At 33.1% G+C, this 13,581-nt stretch overlaps 2 protein-coding genes across 2 annotated transcripts; both read left to right on the top strand.

The window, feature by feature from the left end:
* Positions 1 to 1,347: 1,347 nt before the first annotated feature.
* On the top strand, positions 1,348 to 7,056 carry LOC111202966 (putative nuclease HARBI1). Its single transcript, XM_022696308.2, has 2 exons — positions 1,348 to 3,108; positions 4,755 to 7,056. Exon 2 carries the CDS (start codon positions 5,407 to 5,409, stop codon positions 6,616 to 6,618), a length of 1,212 nt encoding a protein of 403 aa, XP_022552029.1. The 5' UTR covers positions 1,348 to 3,108; positions 4,755 to 5,406; the 3' UTR covers positions 6,619 to 7,056.
* LOC111203122 (glutathione S-transferase T3-like) lies at positions 3,627 to 4,526 on the top strand. The gene has a single exon (XM_022696578.1). It carries the CDS (start codon positions 3,627 to 3,629, stop codon positions 4,524 to 4,526), a length of 900 nt encoding a protein of 299 aa, XP_022552299.1.
* Positions 7,057 to 13,581: the final 6,525 nt, after the last annotated feature.

Raw genomic sequence — 13,581 nt, 5'->3', positions numbered from 1 at the left:
CATCATATTTATTAATTGCGTTCTAATGGCCTGCCCTCGGAAGGCAGTTACATTTTACGTTTACCAATGGAAAATAATGTTGGATTCAAGATACTCTTAAGCTTCTAAATTTATATTTTTAGAGTCTAAACTCCTATAACACCATTAACAAACATACAAATTGATAACAATGGACTTTTTCGTTGCGGATTTAGTAATGAGCTAGTGAATGGTCGACTCAAATGTTAATACTATATTTTCAATATATCGATCTACCGAAATGCTGAGGGAAGATCTCTCCCCAACCTTTCGATAACTATAAATCTTTAGTATATGATAACTTATTTTTTGGTATTATCTACATATGTTGAGAATCTTTTAATAAAGTTATAAACTATAACTTTTTGATTGTTTAGGATGCTTATCAGTTGTCACCACCCATTATAGATATTCACACATGCCATCCATTCAAAGTGCACACGCCAAAAACTTTAAAAGATCATTCATTATAAATTAATTACACAAATATATTAAAAGAAAAACATTCGTAATAAATATGTTCACACGTTGACACGTGACAGCTTCACAATTATTTAAAAATTAGAATGATAATGTAGTAGATTCACAATTATTTAAAAATTAATATATTCACACACTATTTTTTTTTTAACTTCAGCGTAGACAATTTAATATGTTCACACACTGGCTAAAATTCATGCATTTTTAACCTTTGTATTAGTGAATTTAAGTTATATCCGTGCAAAGTTAGATTTTTAGTTTAGCCAAATATTATTTTTTACAGAGTTTTCATATCAAACCAAAAATTAAAAACATAATTCATGTGCCGAGTGAAGATATCATATTATTTTCGATGCAACCTAACCCACTTTCACTCGATTGTATCGTGTTTTTATTATATTTACCAAGAATTTTCTTATAAGAAAGTGCATGTTCTTGGTTATAAACTACGTCAATTTTGCAATATGCCCAACAATATTGACGCAACACGACCCAACCATTTTTATTAATATTCTTAAAGTATGGTTCAATAATTATGTATGTAAAATAAGCCCAAAATATTTATTTTACATTTATTTTATTTTCCTTTGTATTAGCAGAAGAAAACAAGTTTGGATAAAATATCTGGATCCGAAGAACCGAACCGAACTTGATTTGAAAATAATATCAAACACAAACTAAAATTAATTAAGTGTTCAGATGGATCTAAAATTTTAATATCTGGATAATCAGACCTGAATCCTATCCAAACTGAAAAATACCGAAAATATCTAAATCACAATTATATACTTAAATATATTAATTATTTTTAATGTTATATCTATTAGATATTCAAAATATAAAAATATTTAAAAATTATCGAAGTAGTCACAAATAAATATCTAAAAATAACAAAAAAATCAAAATACTAAAAATTTATATTTGTTCTCCATCCAAATATTTAAGTATTTAGTCTTACATTATTCAAATTTTTATGTTCTATATTATTTTATTTTTGGATTTTGAGGACTTAAGTATATTTTCATTTTAAAAAAATACATAATTAAAATGGATACCTGAACTCGAATCCGAATTGAACCCGCAGTGATTTGAACCAAATTCAAACCAAATTCAACTGGAATTTGAAAATATCCGAATCAAAATTAAATTTCCAACATAAAAAATTCGAAATATGAGTAGATCAACTGAATCCGAAAAGATATCTGAATGTTCATCTCTAGAAAGAGTTATACGACAAATCCTTATTATAACAAAATAAATAATCTAATCATCTTTTTATGGGCGGTTCAATTCAGAAGGTATTATGTAATCAAATTAATATGGCGCTAAAATGCTAGTTTATCACCAAACTATATCTACTGTTGGGGTCTTAGGATCAAATGGAAGATAGCATGCGAGTCTTGACGCAACGCCGATTGTAGTTGTCCTTCAACAACTCTCTGCGCCAACATGAACCAAGGAAAATGATGATCTATAACAACAACTATCTAGGTTAAACAAGAGCCTATGACAATGATGGCCTACGCCAACGATTCTCCAAAGAAAGAGAAACTCGACTCAATAAATATGTATCGAGTGGCCAAAAAAAAATGAGAGAGAGCAATAGGTGCAAATTAACCATAACTTAGACGAGCATTAACGCTGATCCTTAGTAGAGTTTTAAGGTAAAAAAATGATTTAAATAAAAGGAAAATAAAATAAAACAGGAGTTATCGATCCTTAATTAGAGAGTTTGGTTACCGATTATAACTGGAGTTTTATACACACGTGTCCCCATTCTGTGTTATTTTTTATTTTTTAATTTTTCTTTCTTTCGTTCTTTCTTCCCTCCTCTCACTTCTTGTCTTCTCGTGTTCTCCGTCCAAAGAAAGTCGAAACCGACGATTGATCCAAACCCACCACCGATCTTCCACACAGATCCTCAACACCGATCCTCCATACTGATCCTCCGTCTCGCGTTCGTTTTCATCTTCTCCTCTTCTCCGTGACGGAGGAGGGATCGAAACCCATCACGAAGACGACGATTCTCCCGCTCTTCATGGCGTCTCCTCCGTCTTCTCCGTCTTCTCCGTCTTCTCCACCGATCGAAACCCATCACCAAGGATAACGCTTCTTTTGTTCCGTCACAAGAAGGTTCCAATCCCACCACAGACGACGTCTCTCTCTCTGTCCTGAAGGCGCCTCCTCCGTCGCTTCTCGTGTTCTCCGGCAGAAGAACGATGCAAACCCACCACGGACGACGACTGTCTCGGTCCTCACGGCGTCTCCTCCGACTCTCGGTCCTCACGGCTTCTCCTCCGACGAGTGTCTCGGTCCTCACTGAGATCACTACCCAAGTAATTAACTTTCTCACTTCATTCATCTTAATTAGTGTTATAAAGATTATTTAGCTAGCTTAAGGATCAAGTCTTGGCTATGTTTTTTAGCTTAGGCTCTGTATTTAAGTTTGTCTCATATCAGTGGTTAGCAATAACATAAGTGAGTGTGTTGAAGTTGGATCATGGTCTAAGTTCATTGTGTTTGCTCATTTTGACAGGGTTGAGGCGATGTGAACAGGTTTACACATCCAGTTCTTGCATTAACCAAACACAACTTGAGATTGTCGTTGAGGTTAGTGTGCAAAACTTGTCATTTTCTTCCTATTTGCTTATTTGCTTTCGCTGGGTAGTAGTTAGTTTAATCAATGGTTGTGATGAATGCTGGTTAGTGAAACTTCAAGTTGTGATGAATGTTTCTGATAGTTGTTAGCTTAATGAATGCTATTTTTTTAAATGCTTCTGATAGTTGTTAGCTTAATGAATGCTATTTTTTTAAATGCTTCTGATAGTTGTTAGCTTAATGAATGCTTGTTAGAGATAGGTAATAAATAAGTTAGATATGTGTCTGCTCAGCTTTACTCTTCTCAAAGAGTAAAGACAATGAAAAGAACCGTAACCCCATCCAACATCCTTCTCTTTATTTCTTCTTTCTCGCTTAACTCTTTTCATCTATAAAAGCAGGAATTATTTTTCTCTTCCTTTTCACCATCCGACATCCTTCTCTTTACTTCTTCTTTCTCATTTTTCTCTTTTCATCTATAAAACCGGGAATATTTTTTCTCTTCGTTCTCACTTGTTTGACATATTAATATGGATTCTACTAATCCATATAGTCATACCTCCAATTTCGTGGACCTTTTGAACTGTCAACAAGATTGTAACCTTCCTGAACCCTTTCCTTATGAATACGATTCACAAATCCCTGTGTTCAGTACTCAAGCAACTGAAACTTCAAGCTTTTGTGAAGAGTCTCGTTCAGAGCGCAAAGAAAGAAGAAAATGGACTCCCTCTGATGATCTAGTGCTCATTAGCGCCTGGTTAAACACCAGCAAGGATTCTGTCATCAGCAATGAGCAAAAATCAAGTACTTTCTGGGGTCGCATTGCCGCTTACTATGCAGCTAGTCCAAAGGTGGCAGGAGGTGATAAGCCAGAACCTCTTCAGTGTAAGAAAAGGTGGCAGAAGCTGAATGATCTTGTTTGTAAGTTCTGTGGATCATATGCGACAGCAACAAGACAGAAAACTAGTGGTCAGAGTGAGAGTGATGTTGTGAAACTGGCACACTCTATCTTTTTCAATGATCACAAGATTAAGTTTAACCTCCACCATGATTGGGAGGAGCTCCGCTATGACCAGAAATGGTGTGAGCATGCTACTAGTAAGGTTGGTGGAAGCACAAAGAAGAGAAAGTGCGACGATGGAGCAGAAACATCAAGCTCTCAAGCAACTATCAATCTAGATGAGGAACCGACCAAACGTCCAGCTGGGGTGAAGGCTTCGAAAGCAGCTTCTGCAAAGAAACCAGTAGTAGATAATGAGGTTGCGTTAAAGTTTCAGGCCATGTGCTCTATTAAAGAGAAAAAATTGGTCCTGAAAGAGAGAGTTTCGAAAATGACTCTGCTTAACAGCCTCATTTCAAAAACAGACCCACTTTCTGAAATAGAAGAAGCAGTAAAGACTAAGCTTCTTACAGAGATGCTGGGTAACTAGGTGTATGTGTCATGTTCTGTTCCTGTTCTTGTGTGATATGTTTAAATCGAGTGTGTGTGTCATGTTCTGTTCCTTTGTTCTGTGATATGTTTAAATCGAATGTATGTTCTGTTCCTGTTATATGTAATGTTTTCGAGTTTAAGTGTCATCTTTTGTGCCTTTCTTGTGTGAAGTTTTTGTTGTATGTTTATGTGATATGTATCTTATTGCCCTTCTTCCCGTGTGCAGAGAGAAAGAAGTCACGAGCTTTGTATGTGAGAGGACAAGACAAAAGAAGTCAGGAGACAGAGTTTTGTATGTTTGTATGCAAGTTGAAGTCACGAGCTTTGTATGTTTTGTATGTCCGTGTCACGCGTTTTGGTTGTTTCTGTCACGAGTTTTGTGCGTTTTGTGTCACGAGTGTATGGTTAACAAGTGTATGTGTCACGAGTGTTGGTTGTGTAACTCTTCTCTGCTGCTCTATATAAAGCATTGCAATGCATTTCATTATTTTCACTCTACTCTCATCATCACATTCCTTCCGTTCTTATCATAATCACGAACTCTCATCATCACATTTCTTCCGTTCTTATCATAATCACAAAAACGTTACACTCTACTCTCATCATCACATTTCATTGTTTTTTTATCTTGTCTTACATTGATCACCAAAAAAAATAAAGTTTTTCCTCATCCTTCAAGTTATAAAGTCTTCTCTTCGACCACAAATTTTTCACGTTCACAAAAAAAAGAAAAAAAAAATCTATGGCTTCTTCTTCACATAACACTTCTGAGGGAGTAGATGATTTTGATCAATATTTTGATCAATATTGCGATCAATATTGCGATCAATATTTTGATCAATATTTTGATCAAACGTTCGAGGATATGTGCATAAATCATGGTGATCAAGAAGATACAAGGAAAAAAAAGAAAAAAACGAGTCTACATCGAAAGAAATCGTGAAGAAGGCAATGTGCGTTTATGGAATGATTATTTCAGTGAAACTCCAACATATCCTCAAAATCTATTCCGACGACGATTTAGAATGAACAAGCCATTGTTCACGCGTATTGTTGATCGACTCTCCAATGAAGTTGAATTCTTTCGACAAAAGAATGATGCTCTCAGAAGGTCTAGTCTCTCTCCACTTCAAAAGTGTACAGCAGCCATTCGTGTCTTAGGATATGGTATTGTGGCTGATGCTGTTGACGAATACCTCCGACTCGGTGAAACTACTACTCGGTCATGTGTCGAACATTTTGTGGAAGGAATAATTTATTTATTCGGCGATGAGTACCTACGAAGACCAACATCGGCTGATCTTCAACGTCTACTTCAAGTTGGTGAGTTCCGTGGATTTCCTGGGATGATAGGAAGCATCGATTGTATGCATTGGGAGTGGAAGAATTGTCCCACCGCTTGGAAAGGGCAATATACACGTGGTTCGGGAAAACCCACAATTGTTTTAGAGGCGGTTGCTTCGTATGATCTATGGATATGGCATGCGTTTTTCGGACCTCCAGGTACATTAAATGATATCAATGTTCTTGAACGCTCACCTGTTTTTGATGACATAATAAAAGGTCAAGCTCCGCAATTCACTTTCTCTGGTAATGGAAGCGAGTATAATTTGGCTTACTATCTCACCGACGGTATTTATCCGAAATGGGCAACTTTTATCCAATCTATTCCAATGTCACAAGGGCCGAAAGCGGTTTTATTTGCTCAACATCAAGAAGCTGTCCGAAAAGATGTCGAGCGTGCTTTTGGAGTCTTGCAAGCTCGTTTTGCCATTGTTAAAAATCCCGCGCTTTTTTGGGATAAAGCCAAAATTGGGAAGATCATGAGAGCATGTATCATACTCCATAATATGATCGTCGAAGACGAGCGAGATGGATATACCCTAGTTAATGTTTCAGAGTTCCAAGCAGGAGAAGACACCGGAAGTTTACATGTCGATCTCGATTATTCTACATATATGCCTACAAATATCGCTAATATGTTAGGTGTTCGAACCAGAATTCGTGATAGACAAATGCATCAACAACTCAAAGCTGATTTGGTTGAACATTTATGGAGTAAATTTGGACATGACGAAGACAACAACTGAGTTCAGAATGTTTCTTTCAAATTATTCTCGTTTATTTTAGTAATCCTGTTTTTTTTAAAAAAAAAATTAAAATGTATGTTTAAAATGTTCTATTTTATTAAGTTTTATTTAATAAAAAAAAATTATCTTTCAAAAAAAAAATTAAGAATCCCTAACTAAGAAACTACCATTGGAACACAGATTTCTAATAGTTTCTTAGCTAAAGTTTTTAAGTAAAAAAAGTACAATCAATTAATTAAAAAAGCATTAAGAAACTCTCTTGCGGTTGTAGGGTTAAAATTGCTCTTACATCCACTACATCTACATGTTCATGAATCATAACCAATCAACGACCCACTCCACTTTTATTTTTTTTCTTGTTCAGTCCCGTTGCTATTGTCCTAAGACTCGTAACGCTTCAAGTAATCGAAATATGTGACCATTTTTTTTATCATTTTGTTAAGAAATAACTTATAATTTATAGTATCGAAAAATTTAAATAAGAGTAGAATTTGATACCCGTAGGAAGCATAACACTAGTATAAGGGAGAGAGTTTATTATAAGGAAGAAGAAGAAGATGTAATGGTTATTTGATTATAAACTCTTGTTCTTGTTTATGGTGTACAAAAGAGTGAGATGAGTGATGGTATTTATAGTGAACAACAATACATAAAATAACAAAGATGGTGCTTAATTTGGTAAATGAGTGGGTGATCATAGTGTTTGATGAGTAGATGATCATAGTGCTTGAGTTGGTAAAGGAGTGGATGATCATAGTGCTTGAGTTTGGTAAAGAAGTGGATGATCATTTCAATGCTTAATTTATAACACTCCCCCTTGATCATCCATCTTGTATTACGTGGTGCCTCATTAAAAACCTAGTCATGGAAAACCCAATGGGAAAAACCGTAGTAAAAGTAAAAAGAGTACAACTACGTAAGCTCCCCCTCAAATGAGTAGTCATAGAACCTTTAGAACAATGATAGATTTTCATCTCTCAAATTGTAACATTCTCTTTGGTTGTCTATCTTTTGTATGTTCTTTGTTGCCTCGTTAAAACCTTGTCATGGAAAAACCCAATGGGATAAAAAAAAAAACATGATAAGGAAAAAGAGTACAACCACACTTACTATCATATTTCTTTCCCTGGAAACAATATCTTCAGGATATGCATTCCAATCAACTCTCTTCAGAGAATTGAGCTTAAGAGAATAAACTCTTATTCATTTCTATTATGATATCTAGGGCCTTTAGACTTCTTGTCCATAATTCTCTTTTGACTTAGACAATAGTTTATTGGTCTATTTGGATTTCAAACCAAATTTCTTACATACAATCGTTTAGAGATTCGCCTCGTACATACGAATTATTCATTTGTAACTATAGAAGTTACTATTATGATTTTCTTTCTTTTCATATGAAATTACATCTTTCAGTAATGAAAAAGATTAATAATTTTCTCAAATAACACTCTTACGTATGGTATTTCAGGACCAAACATATACGAGCGTCTTAAATAAAATACTTTAAGGATCTTTATGATAACATCTCAGTTTTAGATCTCCAGTTTAGAATACATAAAAACAATATGGTATTGTCAAAAGTTTTCTTCCAAAACATAATTTTTCTATAACTCTTCAGGAGTTTTGATTATATTCAAATCATGATTCTATTGATTTATAATCTCTTGATAAATACAAATGGATACATTTGTTAACCTTATAATATTTCATATATCCCATAAAATAGTTTGTTTCAATTCGATCGAATATACAGAGTTCCCGGGAACATGATTTTGATATCATCAATCCTTCATGGATTATACTTTCAGGGATTAACATTTTTCAAGTGGATTGTTTTATTCAAGTTTTTCCTTTATTACCAGACTATAAGGAACTTGAAACTAGTTGCATCTACCATACGAAATTATGTCTCTTCACAATCAATTTCATATTGATCCTTCTTTGTGTGCAACGGTTCATTTACATCTCACTTGTTTCACACTTTTTAGTGTATGGACTACTGGTCCAAATACTTCTCTATTTCACAAGAAGTTTATATCTTTGTCTATTGCATCTTTCTGATTTGGCCAATCATTTCTTTGTGTACACTTTTCAATAGACTTTCTTTCATGATCCTCTTTCTCATTTATTATATCAACTGCTACTTTGCATGTATAATATCATCGACGTCAATTTTCTTATCGGTTCCATTTTGTTTCATACATGACATAACTTATTGAGATCTCTTCATTTGTCTCAGGTACCTGAATTTTCGTCAGTCATGTTTAATTTCTCTTCTGGAGATCATACAAAACTATATTGCCTCGTTTTGACCATTATCAATATATGCTCCTTTTCATTTACGAGGATTTATCTTGGGAACCAATCTGTCTACCACGCTGCAGGCGTGACTAGCAGTTTGATATTGTTCTTGTAGAACATTTATTTTTATTGGAGCATTTACAGCTGGTATATGTGACTTGATCACTATATTTATATGGGTCGTGTCTGGCAACTGCTTTAGTAAGTTTTGAAATGAATTATCTTTTGGACTTCTATTTCACATTGTGTTTAGCCCGAGGATCAATGATAATTCATTTCAACTTATTTTCTTTTCCAGCTGTTTATTTTCTCCCCCTTATGTTGGAAGTACTAACTCACTTTTAGAATTCATGTATAGCCTTACTTATATTTTTCGGGGATGGCTCTGGATTCTTAAGTGTCAATAGAGATTTATATCCAACATATATTTCCAACCTCATTTGAAAACACATCTTCATTTGAAGCTCTGTGGCGGAGCAACATCCAACATTCTTAGATGAAAATGATTGGTTTCTGATTCTATACCAATGATGGGGAGAACTAGTGAATATTTATTGGCTTGATGCGATCCAGTGTTGCTCAAAATGTTTAGCACTTATCTCAGTGAATGTGCTATAGTCGTTAAAGACTTTAAGAAGTGAATTCACCAATATTATAAAAATGCATAGTGGGTGATCAGTCCACTAACATCTTCGTTATTTATGCCAATATCTTATTTTGGCTGGTGAAAACCATATTACCCTTTTATCTTATGGGTAAGCAACATATGTCAAATCATTCGGAAGAATCTTCTGGTTCTTATATGACTATGCATATGACCTTTAAGTATATATTCGCATTATTAATGAACCAAAATGGTCTAACTGATTCATGCCAAATGTAAACTTCTAGTTTACTATACATTTATCTTCATTATACTAATCTTTGTGTAGTACAATATATAAGAGGCTGTAGATATTTTCTCTAAAATACTTATACTGCTTTGAGAATTATTTCTGATTGAAATGTATATATCATTTCGTTTGCTTATTGTCTCAACATAAGTGTCTCAAAATCTTACGGATTTACTTTGAGAAAAATTCATCAATCTTAGTTTTAGTGTAAACATAATCTTCTGGATGTTTGACTTATCATAAAAAGTGAGATTCTTTAACTCTTCCCCTCGAGAGTATAATACTACAGGTTTATCAATCTCGAATGTATCTCATTTTCTTAATCAACAACATATCCTACATGGGTTATGTATTTTTCGTAGATCCTTTTAACTTTTGATACTTATAAAAATACAATACCTTAAGAACTTTAAATTGCATTCTTAAGAACTTTAAATTAAATTTTTATGTGCAGTAATACTATGTATACTTCTGGAGCATCATATATATCCTCTTTTTAAGCATTCTATAAGTTTTTACTACCTTGTATTGTACACACAATAAATTTTCTTTCATCTTCAGATGAATTCATAATTTCTTTTCTTTATTACCATGTTTATTTTCTCAACTTTAAGTGAGAGTATGAGTTCTATAAAGAAACTCTTTGGACCTTGACCTCATTTATGCTCACGTCTAAAACCACTATTTATGAGTTTTTTAAATGTCATATTCTCTTCAGGAGAATGAATCATAATCAACTAGACGTGATTTATCAATAGATATTTTTCAATATATATGCATCATAAAACAATTTCTTGAAGAAATTTTACTTTTAAACTTAACATCCAACATAGTTGGTTTTATTTACCGACTTCAGGTCTTGTAATCTTTAAATGCAAAATACAAAATGAGCTTTAAGTAATCACTTCAGGTGATAATACCTTTTTTATATATATTATCTTCCAAAACTTATGGATCTTTTAGAGTCAAGCTTTAAACTTAAAATCCTCAATATAAATGGTAATAAAATCAAAATATTTCAAAAATATATAAATATGTATTAACAAAGGTGTCTTATTATATCAGAAAATAAATAAAACTTTCATAGTAATTATTATATAGACTATATTATTACTCTCATGCTTTTTAACAAAGTTTAACCTATCAATCAATTTAATGAACAAATTTATATCACTGCCAACTTCATGCAAATTGATTTATCTAATCAAGTTTGTTAAACTTGTATATAAAGCATAAAAATACTTATCTTATAAACAGAAGTATATCGGTGATGAAAGTTTCAGCTGTTCACGTTTCTGAATTGGCTGATAACTTGTACATATCTTTCCGAGAGAATACACAATCCTGAAAACTTTAAATTTTGCTCATATAAACATGGCCATTACATTAGTAAATATCAACATATAATCCAAATTCTTTTATGATATAAGACCAAAGACTAATCGACCACAAAACTAACCGATTACAAATAATTTCTTTTATGATGTTAGACCATGAATCATAAAGTATGTTTCCTTAATACCATTAAATCATGAAGCATATTAAAGTATAATAAGCAAAATTTAATTCATAAAATAACTATTATTCTTACATATAGACAAGCGTTGATATATATATATATATATATATATATCATCGTCTAAAATGACTATATATATATATATATATATATATATTTTTTTTTTTAGAATTTCGCAATTTTAAAATGAATCATTTATTATGAACTTCATAATTTAAAAACCGTTTACATTAATCATACAAGAAATTACAAGGAGAAGCGATGTAAAGAAAATTAAACCGATAATCATCTTAAATTCACTCGGAGTAAATTCTCCATCGAATAAACCATAAATAGAAACACAAATAAAAATGGCACATAAAAACAAAAGTGCGCGAATCATCTTTCTTGAAAAATCGGAGGAGAGCGATTTTGAAATTCTTGAGAGAAGATGAAATGTTTTGGATGATGAAATGAAGTGAAAATGAGTTGTATTTATAGATGAAAATTACTGTTCATGACCGTTGGAGAAAGGGGAAATTTTTGAAAAAAATTCTTTGTGACCGTTGGGGTTAAATCGAGTGCACCAAAAATTAGTCCGAAAATATCGTATTAAACGGTCAATCAAATCTATAAAATTTCATAAAAGTGAAAAATTATGACAATGAAATATTTATGTTATATGACAATAAATCATGCGACGGCTCAGCCGATCAATGTATAATATCAAATAAATTATACGGCGGCTCGGCCGACCAATTAATAATAAACAGAATATAAGGCGGCTCAGCCGACCAATAAATAATAAACAGGATATAAGGCGGCTCGGCCGACCAATAAATAAATTAAATTACTAGTAAATAATATAGGCGGTATTCCGGCCATTATAACATGATATAAATAATAGTAGAGGCGGTATACCGACCATTATAACAGGGTATAAATGATACAAATAAATTTTACCGAATCGCAGAGTGATCGTGCTGATAACGTGTTAAGAAATAACTTATAATTTATAGTATCGAGAAATTTAAATAAGAGTAGAATTTGATACCCGTAGGAAGCAAATAACACTAGTATAAGGGAGAGAGTTTATTATAAGGAAGAAGAAGAAGATGTAATGGTTATTTGATTATAAACTCTTGTTCTTGTTTATGGTGTACAAAAGAGTGAGATGAGTGATGGTATTTATAGTGAACAACAATACATAAAATAACAAAGATGGTGCTTAATTTGGTAAATGAGTGGGTGATCATAGTGTTTGATGAGTAGATGATCATAGTGCTTGAGTTGGTAAAGGAGTGGATGATCATAGTGCTTGAGTTTGGTAAAGAAGTGGATGATCATTTCAATGCTTAATTTATAACACATTTATCTTTGTTCCAAGACTGGTTCCTCCTAATTTAACACTATGGGTGGTTAATGAAGATCTGTTATTTGGCAGCTGATCAGCTGATGGATTCTCCAGATGATCTGGTGAATGTAGACACTGGGGATCAAGATTACTTTGGTCGTAAATAGTTTTAGATTACACGACAGGGTGCTTTCCTAAGTTGAAAATTGTGATCCCGATCATAAGTTCGGTGGTATTGGCATGATCCGGGATGATGTGGATTGGGTTTTCATAGTATTAAAGATGTCGAAAATTTCGAATGGAATCTAGGAATGTGGGTTCGGGTAGTTCAAAATTTTGGCCAGTTCCGTTCGACCAAAATTTTGCCAAATTGAACTGGTTTTTTTTTTGTTTGGTTCGGTATTCGGGTAATTTAATTAAAAATTTTGGTTAATTCGGTCATCTCGGTTCAAAATTCGGTTAGCAAACTTTTCTTCTTCTTTTTTGAAAAACTGAACTAACCAATTACTGAACTGAACTGAACCGAACAATTTTTTTATAAACCGGTCGAATTAAACCAAACTAATCGAAAATTATGGTTTGGTTTGGTTCAGCGAGTTCAGTTTAGTTCAAAACCGAATGCCTAGTAAAATCAATTGAAGAAAAAAGAATGGCTTTCCAGATGGGGTAATTCTTTTCCAACACATTTCATGTTTAATCTCTGGTCTCTTTTTTTTTATTCCTCATGATAATGTGTATGCAAATCTTCTCGCCAAAGGAGTTGATCATGAAATTTCATCTTTTCTCATGCGAGATCTATAATTCCTCATTGATTAGCTTCTAAGACCAACTTCTTGAAACCAGTCCAATAAAATATGGAGATTTACGGTAAAACAAATCTTCAGAACCTCTATGTCATCAAGAGGGTTAGAAAT

Source organism: Brassica napus, chromosome C3, assembly GCF_020379485.1.
Source record: "Brassica napus cultivar Da-Ae chromosome C3, Da-Ae, whole genome shotgun sequence".
NCBI lineage: Eukaryota > Viridiplantae > Streptophyta > Magnoliopsida > Brassicales > Brassicaceae > Brassica > Brassica napus.
Note: the sequence above shows the minus strand (reverse complement) of the source record. Positions and strands in the feature narration are given on the sequence as shown.